At 37.5% G+C, this 20,794-nt stretch overlaps 2 protein-coding genes across 2 annotated transcripts; one reads left to right on the forward strand and one right to left on the reverse strand.

Moving 5' to 3' along the window:
• Positions 1 to 2,198: 2,198 nt before the first annotated feature.
• polr1b (RNA polymerase I subunit B) lies at positions 2,199 to 14,954 on the reverse strand. Its single transcript, XM_081350284.1, has 15 exons — positions 14,705 to 14,954; positions 14,443 to 14,610; positions 12,301 to 12,447; positions 12,076 to 12,208; positions 11,854 to 11,990; positions 9,934 to 10,157; positions 9,660 to 9,831; positions 8,776 to 8,944; positions 8,316 to 8,597; positions 7,019 to 7,152; positions 6,748 to 6,918; positions 5,827 to 5,983; positions 5,496 to 5,692; positions 5,164 to 5,414; positions 2,199 to 3,796 (listed from the first exon to the last, which is right to left on the reverse strand). Exons 1-15 carry the CDS (start codon positions 14,876 to 14,878, stop codon positions 2,914 to 2,916), a joined length of 3,399 nt encoding a protein of 1,132 aa, XP_081206410.1. The 5' UTR covers positions 14,879 to 14,954; the 3' UTR covers positions 2,199 to 2,913.
• Positions 14,955 to 15,501: 547 nt separating this feature from the next.
• On the forward strand, positions 15,502 to 20,102 carry cisd1 (CDGSH iron sulfur domain 1). The gene is made up of 3 exons (XM_081350209.1): positions 15,502 to 15,705; positions 16,368 to 16,573; positions 19,653 to 20,102. Exons 1-3 carry the CDS (start codon positions 15,678 to 15,680, stop codon positions 19,740 to 19,742), a joined length of 324 nt encoding a protein of 107 aa, XP_081206335.1. The 5' UTR covers positions 15,502 to 15,677; the 3' UTR covers positions 19,743 to 20,102.
• Positions 20,103 to 20,794: the final 692 nt, after the last annotated feature.

The raw sequence follows: 20,794 nt of genomic DNA on the forward strand, positions 1-20,794 counted from the left end.
GCATCGTCTTTAGGTATGCGTTCCGTAATCATGCGAGCGGATGGAGAAAACACGGGTGATAAATCCACCACTAGAATGCGCAGTTTGTGCATTAGCATAGGCTAAACATCATGATTGGTGCATGGAGCGCTTTTTTTTTTTTTTTTTTTTTTTTTTTTTGCAAGTAAAGATTATATACACTGTATACACCATGATTGTATGTTAAAATTTGACATGACGAGCATGCCGTTTTTACAGTGATGTTGTTCTGCCTCTCTATTTCTAATTAGGGTTGGGTATTGTTTGAATTTTAGTGATTCCCCTTTCCGATTCTGCTTATTGATTCCGATTCTTATCGATTCCTAATTTCGATTCCTATAAAGTAAAAAAATAAATAATAATAATTCACATTTATTTTTAGTCTTATTGCAAAACATTTAATTGTAGGGAAAAACAACTAGCCAAACTAATATAAATTTCAAGCATTTTTTAAATACAAGTACACACTCAGTAATTAAAAAAACACATACATACAACTGAACTGAGATACGATTGAACTAAAGTGTCTTAGGATTTTCAGGTATTCAGGAACAGAAACTGTAATCAAATGTAAAATAACACTACACTTTATAAATAAAATATACAATTTCTTTATCTTTTGTTGTTTGATTAACGTTATTATTGAGATGGCAGCAAGAATTTTATTTAATTTAGTGAAGCCTTTAAGTAATGCAAAACAAGTACCTACTTAGTATGCAATTTCGGGTGCAGCATTTCTGATGACGTGTTTACTGGCGCGAGGGCGGGACAAACTGTCACTCACATAAGATCGACCAATAGCAAACCACAACCATCCAATCAAATCCAAAATCAAGCCCCACCCTATGTTTTCTCTTGCTCGTTCCGCTTCAGATAACTGGGTAGAAAAGACTATTGCAACTTGCGTTTAAACTTTTGATTTGTAGCAATGAACTCAACTCTCCTCAAGTCCACACAGGTGGGGTAGAGTTCATGACCTTAACTACAATAACGTTCAAATACATATTCATTTTGAGCAATCTATTCATATATTATTTTCCAAATCTGAACCAATTAAGTTATCCCAATCTTCGGAGTAAAAACAGATGTGGAAAACATGAAATTCTCACATTTAACGGGATGTACTCTTTGCTTTCTTGTTCTGTAGGCCACAGCACTGCGCCTGGGAAACCTCGACGTCTTTCTTTGTAACAGTCGGACGCAGCACTTCAATGTCCCGTTCGAGGTGATCTAACAGCCCGCTGAGGATCTTCGGCGAGGCGTGGAAGTCCACGGAGAAGTATCCTCCGTGCGTGTGGAGACAGTTGTGTTTGGAGATGTTGTAGGGCAGCCTGCGTTCCCCGAGGTTCTCCAGACCCGTACCACCGCGCCGCGCTCGAACAGCGTCTCCACCGTGCGCCGCAACACTGCACAGATTCAATTAATATATTATGCGTTTTCTTTGTGAACCGTTTACGTTATCTTAAGACGTAACCGCATGTGTTTACAAGAATATTTTGACATTTTTGTGTGCATTTGTCCGTTTAAGTGCCAAAAGACGCAGAAGAGAACTCAGTTCAGTATTGCGCCCTATTCAGTATGAGAGGCGGCTTTCTGCGTGTGCGCTTTGGATGTGCACTCTTCTTGCACTTGAATGGTTTAAAATCACATTAAAATAACTTATTTTGTGCACACATGCTTTGGATGTATGTGCAGCACAGAAAACAGTGTGCGGGTCTTCTTGCACTTGAATGGTTTAAAGTCATACTAAAATGCACACAAATGAATCAATAAGAGGAATCTTAATTCTAATTTTACAAGTATCCGATTCCTGAACTTAAAGGGATAGTTTACCCTAAAATTAAAATGATCCCCTCAAGACATCCTAGGTGTATATGACTATCCTAATGAACACAATAGTGCTGTAGTAGTGTTCTATCAACTGCTTGTTCGTATGATACTAAGTTTTAATGACTATCTTGTGATGGGCGTTGACTTCAATGCTGTGCATCACACATAATTGATAGGTCTCAAATATCTCACTGATTTAGCCTCTTCGAAGTTGTTTAATGATTTTATAAAACAGGTCAACGTGTGTGATATATGGCGATTGAGGAATGACAGTGCCAAAGACCACATTCTTTTCAGCTCGCCACAAATCCTATTCACGCATTCATTATCTGCACATATCACCTGCTGTATCCCATTTATTGATAATGCTGATATATTACCTCTTCTTCTTTCAGACCACTCCCCAGTAACTTTATCTTTTCTCCCATTTTCTGTTCCCTCTGGGCATAAACACTGGAGATATAACACATCCTTACTTCATGATCAAGAATTTCTATGACAACTGCGTACCTCAACTGCTACAGAGCAACCATGTAGTTTAGTCTGCTTTACTAACAAATTACTCTGTTGTGATTTTTTTTTTTACAAATTGGTCAAAAAGAGATAATCAGTTTCAAACCCATAAGGTAATTAAAGCTTGCAGGACTTAAATCAGTGTAATTATTCAGAGACATTCATTGTAATAAATGGTACTTTAATGAAATAATTAAAATGTTACTAAATATAATTATTAGTTATTACGAACAATTAATGGGGGTGGGTTGGTGCTTCCTCAAAAGTACAAAAAAATTGAGTAGAACCAAATGAACTCCAATTCATATGCATGACCTTGAAAAATGAATATAGTCCACATAAGTGCTAATTGGTATTGATATGAAAACTGTCCACATTGGTGCTAATTGCTATTGATACAGAAATGTTGTTGATGACCACTGATAGACGTATTTCCTTAAACAAATGAGAAACACTCAAGCGAATAAAGCATGTTACCCTTTTTCTTCACATTATACTGTCAGGCACTTTATTTTCCACGTATGCAAAGAAACTGAATACAGTCCAACAATTTTACTTGACTTCTAATTTGACTTTAATGTTCATTGCTGCAAGCTCTGCTAAGAAATATCTGAACACATAAGGAACAGATACAGTCTCAATAGAGTCGCTCTTATTGCACAACAAGCAGAATGTTTTCCGAAGCCGTGTAGTTGACCAATGAGGAGGTGGTTTTTCCAGAAGTGGTGACAGCAGGCTGCCGCAATCTATGCAAACTTGCGCCACGGAGCGATCTGAGCAATTAAACAGCCGGTCGTGAAGCAGAAACGACGTCCCGTGAGCCAGCAAAGCATCCCGTTCCATCTCTCCGAACCGGATTCCTCCCTGCACGTTCCTCCCTCCCAGCGGCTGATTGGTCACTTTATCTCTCGCTCCCGTAGTTCTCACCTGGAACTTGTCAGAGACCATGTGACGCAAGCGCTGGTAATAAACCACCCCGATGAAGATGTCTGCCTCGAGCTCCAAGCCGCTGATGCCGGAGTAGAGCCGCTCTGTTCCGTAGAAGTTGTATCCCGCGGCTTTCAGCATCTCGCCGAAGTGCTCCAACGCAGAGCTTTCCTCTGAGAACTTGAAGGGTGTGGCGTCGTGAGACAGGCCGTGGAGGGACGCAGATTTCCCAGCCATGCTCTCGATTAGCATCCCGATGGTCATTCTGGAGGGGAAGCCATGAGGGTTGAACAGGATGTCCGGGCTCATGCCGCTCTCGGTGAAGGGCATGTCCTCCGCGGGCCACAGGCGGCTCAGGATTCCTTTCTGACCGTGTCTGCTGGCGAACTTGTCACCAATGGTGGGGTTCCTGGGAATGCGGTTTGTGATGCAAATGTACTTGAAACGGCCAGTGCCGGTGTCATTGCTGCACACCTTGATATTGTCCACTATGCTGCTCTCCTGGTACCTGAGGAGAAACAGATGTTCAGAAATCAATAATCAATGCTGCAGGGATGACGTATTTTTGTAGGCCAAAACCCAGAAATGAGGTTAATATTTGAGTACTTCAGGATCATTTGTCCTGAAGTCAATGGGTTTTTGATTAAATGCCTGAAATAAGGTCGGTGGTAAACACAAGATCAAGAATTTATTCTACGACCCCAAAAAAAAGAGAAAACAAATGTGCAGGAGTCTTTACATCTGCACTAAACATTATAATACAAAAACATCACATAAGTAGATTGAAGTTTGTACATTGTCTTTTTACCTAGTGATAAAGAGCATTTAAAATTAGAATAGTTAATTATTCTATTTTACATTCAATAATAATATATAATATAATTAAAAGTTTGTAACATTTCCTCAGTAAAATTTGAGCAGTACTTGGCTATGTCAGTAAATCAGTGTTAATCTTGTCAAGACAAAAATGTTAGTTTTTCTGAAGAATAAACTAGAAAGTAGTTTTTTTTGTGACTATTTTGTGAATGATGTTTTGTTTTTAACGAATATGACCAACTTAAAGGGATATTTCACTGCTGGAAAGATGAATGTGTATTTAAATTGGGTCATTTATGTAGTAGAAATGCAAAATTATGTAGATGAAAGACAACAACTCCCAGAATGTACTTGCTTCGCTGCCCTACGAGGCCACTCCCAAGTCACGCCTACCGGTTAAAGAGGGCAGTATTGAGAGAACTACTCCTACTCCTACTCCTACTACTGGCTATAGTCTCAAGCCTCAGGGCAAAAAAGCCTCCAATGATGCAAAATGACGATTTTGAAATCTCTCGTCTCAAGGGGGACATGAGAGAGGGAAGCACGGTCATTCGAAAATACTACCGGGTTTCTACTTATACAAAACTTAATGCTAATCGGTGAAGTATCCCTTTAAGCATAAACAATTGCAAATATAAAAATGTTTAAATACTTGAAATTGTTTTGCACTTTGTCGACTAATAGTATTTCTGTCACAGAGAAGTGTTGTTATTGTTAAACATTTAAACCTTGGTGTTTTTTTTTTTTTGCTAAAAAACAAAACAAAAACAAAAAACTTGGTTGCCTTGACTAACTGATATAAAATCATTTTAAGTTGGAAGTAATAAATTACTAAAACTGAAATATAATATATATATATAATACATATATATATATATATTTTTTTTATTACTTACTGTAAATATAAGTATAAATGCTATATTCAAAATATTAATAAATACTATAATAGTATAAAAACAATATTAAAATAACACTGAAATAGAGTAAAATTAATGACTATGATGACTGCATTAAAAGGCGATTTTTAGACTAAAGCAAGTAACTAAAGTGATGTCTTACTTGAAAAAGACCACACGACTCTGGCCGGTATTGAGATTGATGTAGCTGTAGTAAGGGTCTCCATACTTCAGCACGGAGCCAATAAATGGCAATCCATCTGCATCCAGTTTGCCCAGTACTGAGGTGTCACCTGGCTTTACCCCGAACACAATGCTGTCTTCACCTTTGACCTTTTTGTTCAGATCTATGACATCGGTCTTATAAACAAAACCATGAGCGAAGCCACGCTCCCATGAGGACTTATTGACGATCTGGAGAAAGTTAAAAGGATGAACAATATTAACAAATGCAAAAGAACGTTTCAGAATGTACTAATGGGAAATTATGCGTACCATAGCATCTTCCATATCGTAGCCAGAGTAAGAAATGACAGCCACTATTGCGTTTGTGCCAATAGGGTAATTGTCCATGTTGTAGTGGTCGTACATCGCGGGTCTGACCAGAGGACTCTGGGGGGTCTGCAGACGGTACAGTTTATTGTCGGATCGTTCCTGGTACGCATGCATTGGGAAGCCCATGGTCTGCTTACCTAAGACAGGATGATGTCAAGTAAGTTGCGGCTCATAGTTCATTTGTTTTATGATATTTGTAGACATGTTATGACAGAAAGTAGTTATTTAGATATAATCCATCAAAAACACAAAGGAAGTGAGGAAGTCTTACTCATCTGGCACTGGTACATGTTTCTGGGGCTCTGGTTGTGATCAGAGTAAGGGATGAATTCTGCAACCACGCTCAACATGCTGTGAGGAAACAGCTCTTGATGTGTGGTCACTCCCTCCTCTAACTCTTCCTCAAAGATGCCCACATTCAGGTACGCCTAAAAACAGTAACGAGTGATGAACACTGCCAGACCACTTTTTTTTCCAGTGGCTTTGTATTTTTCCCATGGGGATTTTAAAAGAGTCTTTGTGAGAGTTATCAGCGAAAAAACAAACCAACCAGCTACGAGGTAAATCACAACATTACAAACGTTGATTTAAAGCTAAAAAGTCATTCAAAATTGGACAAAAAGACAAAGGTGAAAGACTGCTTTAGTGAGGGAAAGAACTACAACGACCCTTTACAATGCGAGTAAATCACTTGCATAGGCGACCAAATTTCATGCTAAATGACTAAAAAATGTCTTAATTAGCCAATGGCTAGTAAACTGCACGATTTCAGTCATCTGTGTTTGAGTTGGAGGCAAAAAATAAGTTTAGCGCAGACATAATGTCATTGCCTGCTGAGCTTTACTTTGCTTGGTTGAGAGCGCCCTCTGTCGCTTTCTCTCACACTCACTGTGAGAGAAAGAAAGAGGCTTACACGTGAACAACTCACACGCTAGATCTAAATGCAGGTCTCGATAATAAGGACTGCCCGATGGCCAAGAGTTGACAGAATTTGTATTTATTTGGGGACATGCTAAATCAGAACAGGCTGAAGGTATGTACCAAGTAAAAAAAAACAAAAAAAAAAAACAATCAGAAATGTTCAAAGGAAGTATATAGGACTTCTGCAAGCTTGTCAAGCCAACCAAATAGGTTTCCACTGATTATCAGTGGTACTTGAGTTTCAACAACTTTTCTACAACAACTTTCTCACCTGTTCAAAGGTGCCAATAAGTTCCTGTTTGCCCAGGCCAAGGTTTCGGACAGGCCGCACCATGCGACAGGGTGTGGTGAACAGATGGAGGCCTGGGTACAAACTGGCTTTACCTGTCTGAGGAACCAGAATAATCTCAGTCCAGGGTGGCACTTTTTTCTCTCTCAGCACCTGCAGATGACACAAATGTTCAAATTTTTGTTGATAAAACCCTCAACATAACTTGATCGAGGATAAGAAAACTACATAAAGAAACTAAATCATTTCCCACCTTAAATCTGCGGAGAGATTCGACGACTGAGGGCGCCACTTCTTTTTCCACCCAGCCAATCATGGCCCCGTCCAGTATGACAGGATAACAGTCTGAATAAGGCTGACTGGGGCTACCGTCTACAGCAGTCACACCTGGTGATAGTTAAAATAGTTTTAAGTGAATAGACAATTAATATCCTATTGAATTGGATATTCAATTCAATTCAGTTCACATTTATTTGTATAGCGCTTTTCACAATACACATCGTTTCAAAGCAGCTTTACAGAAAATGCATTAGTCCACATTACAATTTAGAGTGATCTGTTATCAGAGGTAATTTTCTAAGTTATGTATTTCAGAAATGTACATATACAAAATGTATTAATTTGTATGTAATAATTATGTAATAATTTAAGGCAGAAACAATGAGCTCATTGAAGTAACGAATACTTGTTTGTTAACAAATGACTATGAATCAACATGTACCAATGCTAAATGTTTGTAAATGTCAGAGTTTGCGTCATCTGAAGTCTTTGAAGGATATTATAGGTAGGGCTGCACGATTTGGGGAAAACAATGTAATAGTTTAAAAATTGCAATTACGGTTAAAATGCTTTGTTTTAAGTTCCAGGTTTGCTGTGCATGTTAAATATTTACACGTACACACATATCTACAGATTATATTATATTATATTATATTATATATATATATATATATATATATATATATATACACACACACACACACACACACGCATATTTACATGTATATATACATATAAACACACACACACACATATATTTTTACAATGATTCTTATCTATCTTACTAAATAAAAATAGACAAAATAAGAAATAATCATAAAATAAGAATCATTTTATTTTGTAGTACTGTATTGTAACTAAAATTACAATACAATAATTATGATCTTAATTTATTTATGTTCAGACCTTAAACCAAAGTTTAGAAGTTCTTTGTGAAGATGGTTGGTACATGTTGTGTTCCAAATTGCATGTTATGCATGACCCAAACTGAGAGCAGATGCAGAGATTATTTTGTGCAGAGCTGCATTTACTGTGAACAGACACTGAAAATACTGGATTATGAGTTGCTCGCTTGTAAAAACAGTGCCACGCTTCACTCTGAAACATGCAGCGCATTTAATTAAATCAGTCTTTGCAAATTAATAATTGCACCAACTATATTGAGATTTTGGTTTTATTTCGACTAACCATGCAGCCCTTCAGCCCTAATTATAGGCATTTTGCTAGAGCCAACTGATGATCTTGTTTAGCAATGATAAGATGTTATTTACCCAGAGAGCAGAGCAGGGCAGGCAGGGTGGTTGTGGGATGCACCTGTGCCACAATCTCACATTGGGCTGTCAGGTGGTTCATGAGGCCGCACGGTTCTCCGTCAGGAGTGTGTACCGGACACAGGAAACCCCAAGACTCTGGCAGCAGCTTCCGCACACTTGTGGTCCTCATCTTAGCGAAGGCGGCTCCTCTGTGCACGCAGCGGAAATGAGACAGGTAACGGATGTAGTTCAGCTTATCCGCCACGACACACAGTCCGGTGTTCTGCAGCATGCCCAGACCTGGGGTTAAAAAGACAAATGTTATCTATTGATGCACATGGAAAGCCTGTGACCGCACATCAGTTTTGTGACTTCATTCTGTATTAATGTCAAGTCAAGTCAAGTCATCTTCATTTATATAGCGCTTTTAACAATGTAGATTGTTTCAATGTGGCAAGTTACAATACCAGTTTCATACCTGTCTTGGACTGGAGGTTTCCTGTGGCTAACATATACTCAAAGGCACTGGTGAGATCTGTAGCCATGTTGAAGATTTTGGTTAAACCAGTTGTGGTCAGCTCTCCCAGTCTTTCACTTTTCTTTTCCAAGACCCTTTTAAACGACACCAGCCAGCCTGCCATTTTCTCCTAAGGAACATTCAGAACAGCTTTGGGAATTATTATTATTTTTTTTTTTTTGTAATGTGCTGCATTTTGCACTTGCAGCTATACTGCTGTTTAAAAGATTGGGGTTGTTTTTGTTTTTTTTTGGGAGGGGGTGAAGGCTTTTATTCAGTAAAGGCCAATTTCACACCAGATGACAGACGGCAATAGACACTGGTTTTGTCGGATCAGTTTGCTGGCATCTGTCAGAGCTTGTTCTCGCCAATTGAACATGCGGAGTCAGCATTAGAATGTCACATTTATAAGGACATTTATAATGTTACAAAAAGTTTCTATTTTAAATAAATGCTGTTCTTTCAAACTTTCAACAAAGAATCCTGAAAAAAAAATGCATCAGTTTCCACAAAAATATTATGCATCACAACTGTTTTTAACATTGATGATAATAAATGTTTCTTGAGCACCAAATCAGTGTATTAGACTGATTTCAGAAGGATCATGTGACACTGAAGACTGGCATAATGGTGCTGAAAATTCAGTTTTGGATTACATGAATAAATTACATTTTATTTTAAATTGTAACAATATTTCTTGATCAAATAAATGCAGCTTTGAGCAAAGTCAAAAGCATTTTAAAAATCTCACCAACCCCAAACATTTGAATGGTAACGTTTATGAAAGGAGCATTGACATGAGTGTGCAAGAAAGACATGTGAACAGATGATAAAGGTGATCTTACTTTCAAGAACATGAGGTAGAGCTGGCCTGGTGTGAGAACTTCCTGGAACATCAGACTGTCAGGGTTCTCCTCCATACACTCCTGTTTGGCAAAGCTGAAGAGCTTCCGTGTCATCATGCACAACACGTAGAACTTCTCCACATTTGACTTTAGGTGAATACACAGACATTCACTGCAAACAGAAGAATAGCACTGTAAAAATGCCACATTTGATGGAATTTGTTGATGTGTATAAATATTGAAATGCAGGAGTAGTTTCTGTAACAGGACTTACTCTAACAGGAACTGAGCACACTGCTCGTGAGTGAACCACTCTGGGAGGTCGAGTTTGACCCGGAAACGCTCGCCCAGGTAACTGAGAACCTTGGCTTTAGTTGTGCAGCCCTGGTCCATGACCATACGCAGAATTTCTGAGATACAGCTCTTAAAGAAAGAGTTCTCCTCTCGACCTTTAATCAGCTCCTGGTAGATCTGGTAATCTGAGAAATCCACTAGAGCCTTTTGGGGTGAAAGGAAAAGCATTTGAAACATTCAATTCAAAATTGATTATGCACCAGTACCTAAGACTCTCTGGAAAATCCACTCTCACAAGAAAATCTGACTCTGAATGGTCAGTCGAGCTGGTCAAATATGTTTGTATAATGACTTCTAAACCTTGCAAAGCAGCAGAACCACTATACTTTTTGTTCCAGTGACTGACATGTATATGCATGCGAATATGAAGACCAGAAACACAAGCTCATATATATATATATAAACTTATCTATATATATATAAACTTAATAAAATTGTCATGCCTTAAAATAGCTTGAAGGTAACTACACCCTTGAAACATTTAGTATATGCGGTTATATGAATATGCCAATTAGCCCTGCCTCCACTCACTTACACCGGCTCAGAGATCCACTCATTGACTTGACCGGTAACAAGGTAGTTTGTGATGTCAGAAACACCAGTGATTTCAAACCGCATGTTTGATGCCGTTTTAAGGAGAAAATACTCAGCAATGGTGTTGACTAATGAATTTGTACATGGTGTGTCGTAAACCATATTAAAAACACCACATAGACATATAAACAAGATAAAGATAAACTTGATTTTCTCCACAGCGGGACTTCAAACTAAAATTAAAATAAAAACTTAAAATATAAAATATAAAGAAGTTAATACAAAAAAAATTATAAATACTAAAATAGAATATAAATGCCCATTTTCACAGAGAAGGCTTAAAGGGATAGTTCACCCAAAAATGAAAATGATCATCATTTACGGTAGCCATTGACTTCCATAGTAGGAAAAAAAAAATACTATGGAAGTCAATGGCTACCATCAACTGTATGGTTACCAACATTCTTTAAAATATATTATTTTCAGTTCAACAGAAGAAAGAAACTCATACAGGTTTGGAACAAAGTGAGGGTGAGTAAATGATGACAACAATTTTCATTTTTGGGTGAACTATTCCTTTAAGCCTAGTCCCAGACTAAAATGCATGTTTGAGCCTTTTTAACTGAAAGCATCTTGCATTGATGCAGGGCCTGATTTTCATTTTGGAAAGGTCATTTGAGGGGGTAGTTACATTTATCTCACCTAAATGTATGCTCACTATGTATTTGTGTTTTTACAATGGGGTAATTTTGATGTGTATAGGTTTACACACAGCACAAGGAAGCTTGATTTCAACCTTGAATATAATTTACAAAAAAGACAAGTAAACAAGAACAGAATGTGAAAAATTACTAAATTAATCTAATAATCTGTGTGGATTAATTTGCATATTCAACCAACAAGCTAATCGATTAATTTTTGTGCGAATTTTCCACCTTATAAGTGTGAAACCTGCGGGAATTACTAAAATGATGCTCAATACCCACAATCCCGTGCCAAAATTCAAGCCCTCATTGACACATCTTAAAATATATCAGGGCCATTTTTTTTTTTTGCCTCAAGAGACAACAGTAAGGTTTTTTTTTTTTTTAAGGCACGTTTATAAAAGCTACTTAAATGCCTTAATTTACCTAAGGCCTTATCCTGGCTTAATCCAAGCCCTGTCTGTGAAATCGGGTCATATAATACTAAAATAAACATGATGATAAGTAGGGTAATGTCAACTAGTCATTATGACAAAAGAAACACCTTTAGGATGATTTGGACAGTTCATTCAAATAAAAAAATAAAAACTATTTTCTTTTACCTTCAGCGCAAAGCCCAAGGGAAGAAAGAACAGCTCTTTCTGGTAAATGAAATTCACCATCACTGTTCCATTTTCCAGGTAGTGTAAATTCATATTAATGGCTGTGTGTTCGTCCTTTACACAGTGCATTGAAATACCTGCACACAGTTAATACCGAAGTCAATCTGTGTATTTAATAAATCCTATTTCAATTATTCATTCTGGACAAGATGCAGCACTCACCGTACTGAGTGTAGCCCTGTCCTCTGGCCTTAAACTTTGGTCTTGATATAGCGATGGGATAGTTCCTCCTCGGCATGATCAGAAGACGAATCACCTTCTCTATGCCATTCACCACAAAATAACCACCCATTTCCTACCGGTAAAACAAGACTAAGTGTTATTTTATCCAAAAGACAACAGTATGATGGTGGCGTTACATGCAGTTCTGTGACGTGTGATTTATACCTCAGCTTCTTCGTGATGCTCGATGAGTTCTTTGGGTGACAGACCATGGAGGTTGCAGAGTTTCGATTTGACCATGATCGGCACCTGTCCCATAGACTGTTTGATGATTCCTTTGGGAACGCCATCAATAGACCAGCTCACGTCAGCCTGTGAAAACACAAAACACTGACATCAGTGGTCGTCAACTGGCTTGGCTCCAGGACCCAGACCCAGTGACCTAACTAGTCTCAGCCTTAGAAATAACTGTTAGCTAAACGTCTGATGTGTAAGGCACACAAAATGGGAAACGCTTCAGGAGTTTCAAAGTCTTCATCTGATTGGTTGAATTCTACAGGATTTAACGGTCCACCTGGAAGCAAAGCCGTCGTGATGCCAAACCCCATCGTGATTACCACATAGAAGTGAAGCACTACATGTTAATTATATTCTCTGCTGTATTTTCCTGTACATTTTTTTTTTTCAATTTCATTCGGAATTATTCAGCCTTTAAGAACAAGCAGAATCCACTGGCGGTTTCTCTTGTGGTGGGCGGAACTAATGCGCGAACGTCCATCTCATTGGCTAGCGCTCGCCTATTACTGTCCCTGTTTAGATTTCAGCAAATGAGGGTGAATGCAGATAATGTGATTAATATTCATTAGCTCAGCAGCTCATCAATCCTTATGCATTTTATACTGTTATTAGTAGCAGTAGTATTATCTTATCAGTATTATAGTATTATTACTAAGTTCTGTTAAAATGACAAATATGCATGCATACATTTTCATTCATAATGGTTACCACATCTTAGTTCTAATAACTTAAGTTCTAAAATAAAAAAAAATGCTTGATTGACTGATGTAAATAAGTACTATCAGATCATATCAAATATGATTGTATCTTAATGTATAAAGATGTGCCTTTTTACAAAGATAAGCAGTTAAACGTTTTTTTTAATGCATATTTAATCGAGTTTAGGAGAAATCTGCATATTATTATAGTGTGATTTAGATTTGTTATAATTTAAGAAAAACTCAGCTTCACATCCCAGACAGCAACAGTGTCGGCCCAGATCCGGCCCACATTTGGTACACGTGGATTCCACACGTACCAGATGTGGGCCGACACTGTGTTGCTATATGAGATCTTTGGTGTTACAGTAATGAATGATACACAAGAAAAGCGGGAATTGTATTTGGACTACTTTCTGTGTTGTAAAGGTCATTACAGGTGGTGATCGCTTAGAGTTCATGGTGAGTTGATTCTCTAATTAATTTTCATGAATTTTGCAAAATGTCAGACAATTTTGTGTGTTACACTGATAACTAATATACACAGACAGGACAAATTCAAAGTATGGGTTACCATATTTGGCATTCATGTCACATCACAATATTTCTAAAATATCCCCAGATGTTGAAACCATCACAATGACAGCCTCCAAGACTAGATTTGTGATAATTTGTCTGTGGTGTTACTGGGTTTCATGGTAACACCACATGACTCCATAGTGACTCCACAGACAATATACAACCAGAAATGTTCAATTGTTATTCAAAATCATAGAATTTGATTTAGGACATTCATTATCATATAATTTTAGCACTCTTGCCAGGTATGGGAAAATGATCTGCTGCAGAACTGCAGCAACCTTATAGACAGCGTAGAGATGTAGGCTAGTCAACTTTGTTGTAAGTCTATGGTGTAAATATTACATCTGTGGTGTTATTTTAAAATGTATCTGCAATTTCTATTTCTATACATTATGTGTGTATTGATACCCTCATGTCACGATCGATTCATATCAAGATACTGATACTCCAAGACATATGATAAAAGGTTAACAAAAAATGTACTGTTCATTAAAATGCTATGCCTATATTTGATATTACATTGTGGGTGTAAATGAATAGGCTTGGACTTGATGCTGGTAACAATGCACAGGACAATGGACATTATATTCAACCTTATATTAGTAATTTAATGCAGTAACTTACTGACACTAAAACTCTGAAAACTAATTTTTCTAAACTATACACATATATGGTTGCATTGCGACACGATATATTGTTACACACACACACACACACACACACACACACACACACACACACACACACACACACACACACACACACACACATATTCAATCCTCAGGCTTACCACTAGCTTCCCCCTGTATGTACAGCGCCTGCCTCTGCACTCGGCAGGGAACATCCGCAGATCTCGGCTGATTCCTCCTTTAGGAACCGCTGGTGTGTGAATGATGGCCTCCACAAAAGACAGGCTGACTCTGTTTCCCTTGTACAAGAACTCCAAAGGAGGAATGGCCTACACACAAACATATTTTACCTGTATAGCCAGCACTTGCATGTTAGTGTCTATAGAGAATATGCATGAGCATAAGCATGTATCTGCACCTCACCTCCACAACCCGACATAATCCATCAGTAACTGCCTGATCAAATGACTCAATGTGCGCCTTGACCAGCTCCTGCACGGGAACGTGCTGTTTGTCTTTCGGGACACCGAACCCTGCCTCTGTCAAATTCTTTAAACTCGGTTCGGACTTTAGATTACACCACTTGGAGAGATCCATATTGCTGCGCACACACGTGTGTGTTTGTCAACGTGATTTCGGCAGTAGAGCGCATAACTTCCTGCTACACAACTTCAAAATAAGAGTATTCTCCCTATATGCTATTTTAATCCTTGGGTCCTAATAAATCTCACGATTGCATTCATTTGGTTTCCCGCATTTGGACCATGATTCAGGATATTACTTATTGTGAATTAGATATCCTACATAATGCAATTCTTCCTTAAAATGAATTCATTCTCTTTCAAATGCAGTAACGTTACACACCATCAAACATCATACCTGTGTTTTGTTTCCTTATGATGTGTAATGTGTTATTAAGAGTATTTTATAATAAATGGTTTAACCATAAATATGATATTATAAATAGTGTATGTATACGTTCAGAGCTTTTAAAACTATACATTTTCATTTTATGAAAATACTGGCATTATTTTATATAGAAAACGAAAGAAAACGTAATAGAAATTTAGTTTAAATCATTTCGTTTAACTAAATCACTAAGTAATAAATATTGTATTACACTTATTATTACACATTAAAATCACAGATACTTTTCTTTTGGATTTTCGTTTTGGCGTGTAATGATCACTCTTATTTCACCCTTCACCGCACACATGCTCGAACTGAAGGGGATGTCAAAGTAAAAGTCCCACTTATGCGCAGTAACGCGCATTTTGCGTAAATACAGCGCTGGGTTAAGCATATTGAACTCTCCACTTGGCCTTGAGGACGCTTGAAGATCTTTAAATTATGAACAAACAATAATAATAAATAATACAAACAGTAATAATTAAACATGAGCGCGTCAATCTCCTCCCATAAAGGTAAAGATCTTATTGAAGATGTTATATAAAGGTGTTTTGTAGAAGTGTTGTAGAAATGTGCACACATGCTGTGTGTGTTTGTTTATGGTCGGAATTTACGTTAGCTGTAAAGAAACTAATGGAATAAACGTACATTTTCAAGATGTGATTCACAAACACATTTCATGAGTGTCTCGGATGTATCTGTGTTTGCTTTTGCTCGCTGTGTAACGTTAGTTGGGAATCTAATAAACCATCTCTGTTCGTATCAGGTTTCTATAAATTAAATATTGTTTCAATTTGACGAACATGGATATGGTTACTATGACTATTTATTTAATACAGATTCAACGTTTAATGTTCCAAACAGTAGATTTGTCATTGTGATGTTATTGGAGTCACAGCACAACGTGCAATCTTTAGTAGCACTTTTATGTAAGTTTAAGTAACAATATTAATATTGTTATTGGACTAAAAGGCTTGTAGAATCTGTGGGGAAATTTTTTTTATAGCCTACATTTTATATGATAAATGTAAGTAGCAATATGAATGCATTAATTACATTATTTTTAAGTATTTGTACATATTTGTAATATTATTATTAGTCTTTCATCTTATACAAGCATATATAATCACAGTAGAATGTCTGTATAGTAAGATCTCTTAATTCTGTCCTCCTCTAGCTGAGATTATCACTGCAGTGTCCGTGACGTTTGGAGCTGCAGCGGTGGGAATCCTCATCTACCAAACATTTTTCAACAAAACCAAATGTGTGAAACCTAAAGTGAACCTTGATCTGCAAAAAGACAACCCCAAAGTGGTGCATGCGTTTGACATTGAGGACCTGGGTGACAAAGCCGTGTACTGTCGGTGCTGGAGATCCAAAAAGGTGAGAAAGAACTTAAGTAAAACTTAAGACAAACTGACAAACTTTGAACCATTGACTGTCAAAATAGGGAAACAGTAGAATCAGAAATGTGAGTGTTGAGGTTCTGCCCATTTTCCAAAGCAAGTTCCTCCTGGAGAAACTGAAATTAAATGTCTCTTGCAGATGCCAAATCAGGAGAAATGTTTGTTATGTACATACGTATAATACACGTACATCTGGTTGGGATTGATTCAAGGAGGTGTTTATCTTGAACCTGTCTGTTAGCATTCCCATTTCGATCATGCGGGGGGAGATCCAACTGCCTTTAACCTGCACCTGCAACAGGTCACTTGCAAACTGTCATTGTCTTTATTTATGAGTACTACATTCCTGAATTCTGTTTTTGTCAGTCAAAAATCTGAATCTTAAAGGTCCCATGACATGGATTATTTTATTATTTTATAATGTTTCCTGGGGTGCCCGTATAATGTTAGTATGTTTTTAAGATCAAAAATTTTAATAATTTGGAAATAAAAGGCATTTTTCCTGATTTTAGCCTCTGATTTGAACACTCTGTTTGAAGGGGCGTGTCTGCTGTGAGACTTCAGTGTAAACGCCCACTGCTGTGATTGGCTGACATGCTTGCATATGAAATAGCTAGCATTACATGTGGAACTCTCTCTAATACTTTTACTACTACAGCTATTATACGGTTTTACAGCTATTTTTTACAGCTATTACAGCTATCGAGATAAACAAATCGTGAGAATTTTTTAAGTATTTAGATCTATTCCCATCACATAAAAGGTTGCAGTGATGAACATTGAGCAGATGACAGCCTGTTGATCGCGTGAATGAAGATATTATCTTTGCAATGCAGTTTCTGCACTCTCACTAATGCAAACATGAGGTAAGTACAGTAAGAGCTTCGTTGTGCAGCGTAACAGCGTCATTGATTTCATAACGAGTTTTGGCAAGTGTCCAGATAAACTCACGCTGTGTGATTGACAGCTTGGGCGATTGGAAAGGGATTGTTCTTTGATCGTTTTCTGTATATATTTAAATCACAGTTTAAATAAGATTATTTTCATCCTACCAAGAGAAATGAAGTGAAGTTGATTGTTTAGTCACTGGCTTGATTTACTGATGCATAAACAGTATTGAACGATTTTGAGAGAAAGATTATCTGTCTGAACTTGAACAATTACACATCAGAAATTCACATAACCCACTGGTTCTTCAGAGGCTCGGATGAAGGAACTAAAAAAATACTTTTGTGTTCATTTGTACATCCAAACACTGAACAACTGCCATGCTTCGCTCGTTTGCAAGCCATGATGTCTCTCGAGGAAAAAACAATATTGTGCTCGCGCAGCTCATTTTCTCCTGGACGGGCCTAATTCTCTTTGCGGGCAAAGAAGAGAAAGGGGAGGTGACCTTTCCCCTTATGACGACATAAAGGGAAGATTCTAGATTCGCCCGTCTGAGCTTTCATTTTCTCAAAAATACCCAGGGCTTGGTTTACACCCATCAAAACGTCTAGCCACTGGGGGACCATAGGCAGGCTTGGGGAACTCATATTAATGTTAAAAATGTTAATGTTAATGTTAAAATGTTAAAAATTTCATGTCATGGGAGCTTTAAATTCTGTAATTGGCTAATTATTCTGGGGCCACAGGAACATCAAAGGCAGCAGGAGGGGAAAACATCTCTTTCATCTAAAGAAAAAAAAAAACTGTTAAAAAATATGTTCGATATACAAATGTAATGTTGATTAAAATACTAAATTTGATATTTGAGGTTGTGGGTGTAAATGAATAGGCTTGGACTTGGTGCTGGTAGGACAATGGTGACACCAGAATACAAATATTCAGAATTCTGAAGCCGAAAATACAGAATTATTTTAGACGAATATGCTTGCACTCTGTCACTGACTAAATATATTTAAAATAGTGCAGTCCACTTTTTACTGGTAACAAAATACATTTGGCAGTTTCAGGACCCACATATTCCCCTATTACATTATTATACATTATATTCAACATTATATATAGTAGTTTAATGTAGTACTGACACTAAAACTCTGTAAACTTGAATTTTTTTCTCACACAGTAATTGTTTATTTTGGGTGAACTATACACAATACATATTGTCACTATCCACGATACATATTGTTGCATTTTTGTATTGCGATATATTGTGACACGATATATCGTTACACCCCTAGTCGCTTCACCTCAACAAATTCACCATTCACAAATCCTCTCTCATGGGATAGTAAAGTGTCCAGAATCAGTAAAGTGACTTCAGAATCTCGCCAGAAGTAGTAGGTCATCCTGGGACTTTTTGCCTACTGTTTATCCAATACTATGTATTCGGACATACTACTATTTTGGCATACCGTTTTTCGCATACTATATAGTAGGGAAGTATTCGATTTCGGATGCAGCATCAGTGTTATGAGACGCCCACTTATGACTGGACATGCGCATTGGCCAGTCTACCCTGAAAAATAAGCTTTTTTTTTATTTATATGAGCATAAGAAACAACATTTACGAGACAGTTGTTGCCAGATGAAATGTATTTAAGCTTAGTGAACAGCTTTGGAGAATTTTATGTTTCCCCATTTAAAGAGACAGGAGCTGCACTTGTATGACTGAAATAACTGGCGTTTCAAAAATGGCTGCTGAGTGATATGACTTGCTTGAAAGGGACTTTGATGGGGAACAGCGGTTCTGATTGCACATTTTACAAGATAAGAGATTTGTCCAGGTACTGTTGCGCACCATATCCTCCGCCATCGTCTTATCGGTTATCTCACTTTAATTTATAATTGTAGCGTCTGTTGTCCAACTAAACTAAATGTTTTTTATTTCCATAAGAAAGGCAAAATGACAGTGGGGACAGTGCCACGATGGCCAAGTAATGTAATCGGTGTAGCCTACAGCCGAACACCGTGTAACACCAGTAACAGACTAACGCAACAAGCCTAGTGGTGATGGTCACATTTTGGTTACATGAGCCGTGAGATTCAGTGACATCAAACTTGTCGTAACACATCTTGTAATGAAATTGTTTTCTCTGGTCTCTTTCTTACAGTTTCCATACTGTGATGGCGCACATGCGAAACACAATCAGGAAACGGGAGACAACGTTGGTCCTCTGATCATAAAACGCAAGGAGGCCTGAGCGATTCCACTGCTCATGAAAGTCCATTCTCCGCGATAGAGATTATGTGTCTTGGCTTTAAATGTGTGGTCGGGGCTGCTGGGATTAAATGTGTGATTATATTACCCCGTGTTTGTGTGTTTAATCATATAGTGTATCCTTGACAGGTTAAGGTGATCTGCTTTATGTGGTTAAGCAATACATACTATTTTCATATCTATTTTCTCTTTGTATCTGCTTAGACTTTATGGGATGACTGATGTACAGATTTCTGGCTTAGCCAAAATCTCCTAAACATGTTTATGTTCTTGCCTTGAACACTGGTCACATTACTGTAGATGCACTACAGATTAAAACTTGAATAAAAACACATTAGTCTGAGTTTGAACTGAATCTTTGTTTGTTTTATGAGATAAATATGAATGTGAAATGGGTGTGGAAACCAAATGGCCACCTTCTCATTTGCTCTGTGTGTGTGTGTTGCCTGTTAAACTTCACATGATGTGACCTTAACGGATCACTGACATTTAATGTATTTAAAGTGACACTCTCCTTTAATCGCTCTATTTTTGAATCATGAGTCACTGAATCTGATAGGTACTGCTTTGCCATTTAAAATCTAATTTGGTTGGCTACATTTTGCCTCTGCTTGTGAAAAGACTAGATGTATTTCTGTAGCAGAAGAGAAAACGTTACATGAAGCAAAATCATGTTAATCTTTTTCTGTGAAATTGTAGCCCTCTCTCTCTCTCAGAAAAGTACACTGCATAAGTTTGATGTTTAATAAACCATGTCAAACTGACTTTCTGAGACTGATTTTTTTTAATGAAACATTTCTAGATTTCACAGTTTATCGCTTGAATAAACTTCAATTCTTGCTGATCAACGACTTAAAGCAATTGAAAGTCATTGCATTATTTTAAATCCCCTCTTTAGATTGCGGATTTGATATTTAAATAAAGAGTTTGAAGTGTGAATATAGTTAAAACCATAAGCGGAGTCAAATATATAAACTTCTACAATTAAAAATAGCGCGGACTGGACGCTAGAACGCAACCTGTGAAAACGCCGAC

The sequence above is a fragment of the Scardinius erythrophthalmus genome, assembly GCF_964197995.2.
Source record: "Scardinius erythrophthalmus genome assembly, chromosome: 21".
NCBI lineage: Eukaryota > Metazoa > Chordata > Actinopteri > Cypriniformes > Leuciscidae > Scardinius > Scardinius erythrophthalmus.

Coding starts and splice junctions, on each gene's coding strand:
- polr1b (XM_081350284.1), bottom strand. CDS start 14,878: ATGGATCTCTCCAAGTGGTGTAATCTAAAGTCCGAACCGAGTTTAAAG. Junction 12,448..14,442: donor CATACAGGGGGAAGCTAGTG/GTAAGCCTGAGG, acceptor GTGTTTTCACAG/GCTGACGTGAGCTGGTCTAT. Junction 5,415..5,495: donor ACGATATGGAAGATGCTATG/GTACGCATAATT, acceptor AACTTTCTCCAG/ATCGTCAATAAGTCCTCATG.
- cisd1 (XM_081350209.1), top strand. CDS start 15,678: ATGAGCGCGTCAATCTCCTCCCATAAAG. Junction 15,706..16,367: donor GTCAATCTCCTCCCATAAAG/GTAAAGATCTTA, acceptor GTCCTCCTCTAG/CTGAGATTATCACTGCAGTG. Junction 16,574..19,652: donor GGTGCTGGAGATCCAAAAAG/GTGAGAAAGAAC, acceptor TCTTTCTTACAG/TTTCCATACTGTGATGGCGC.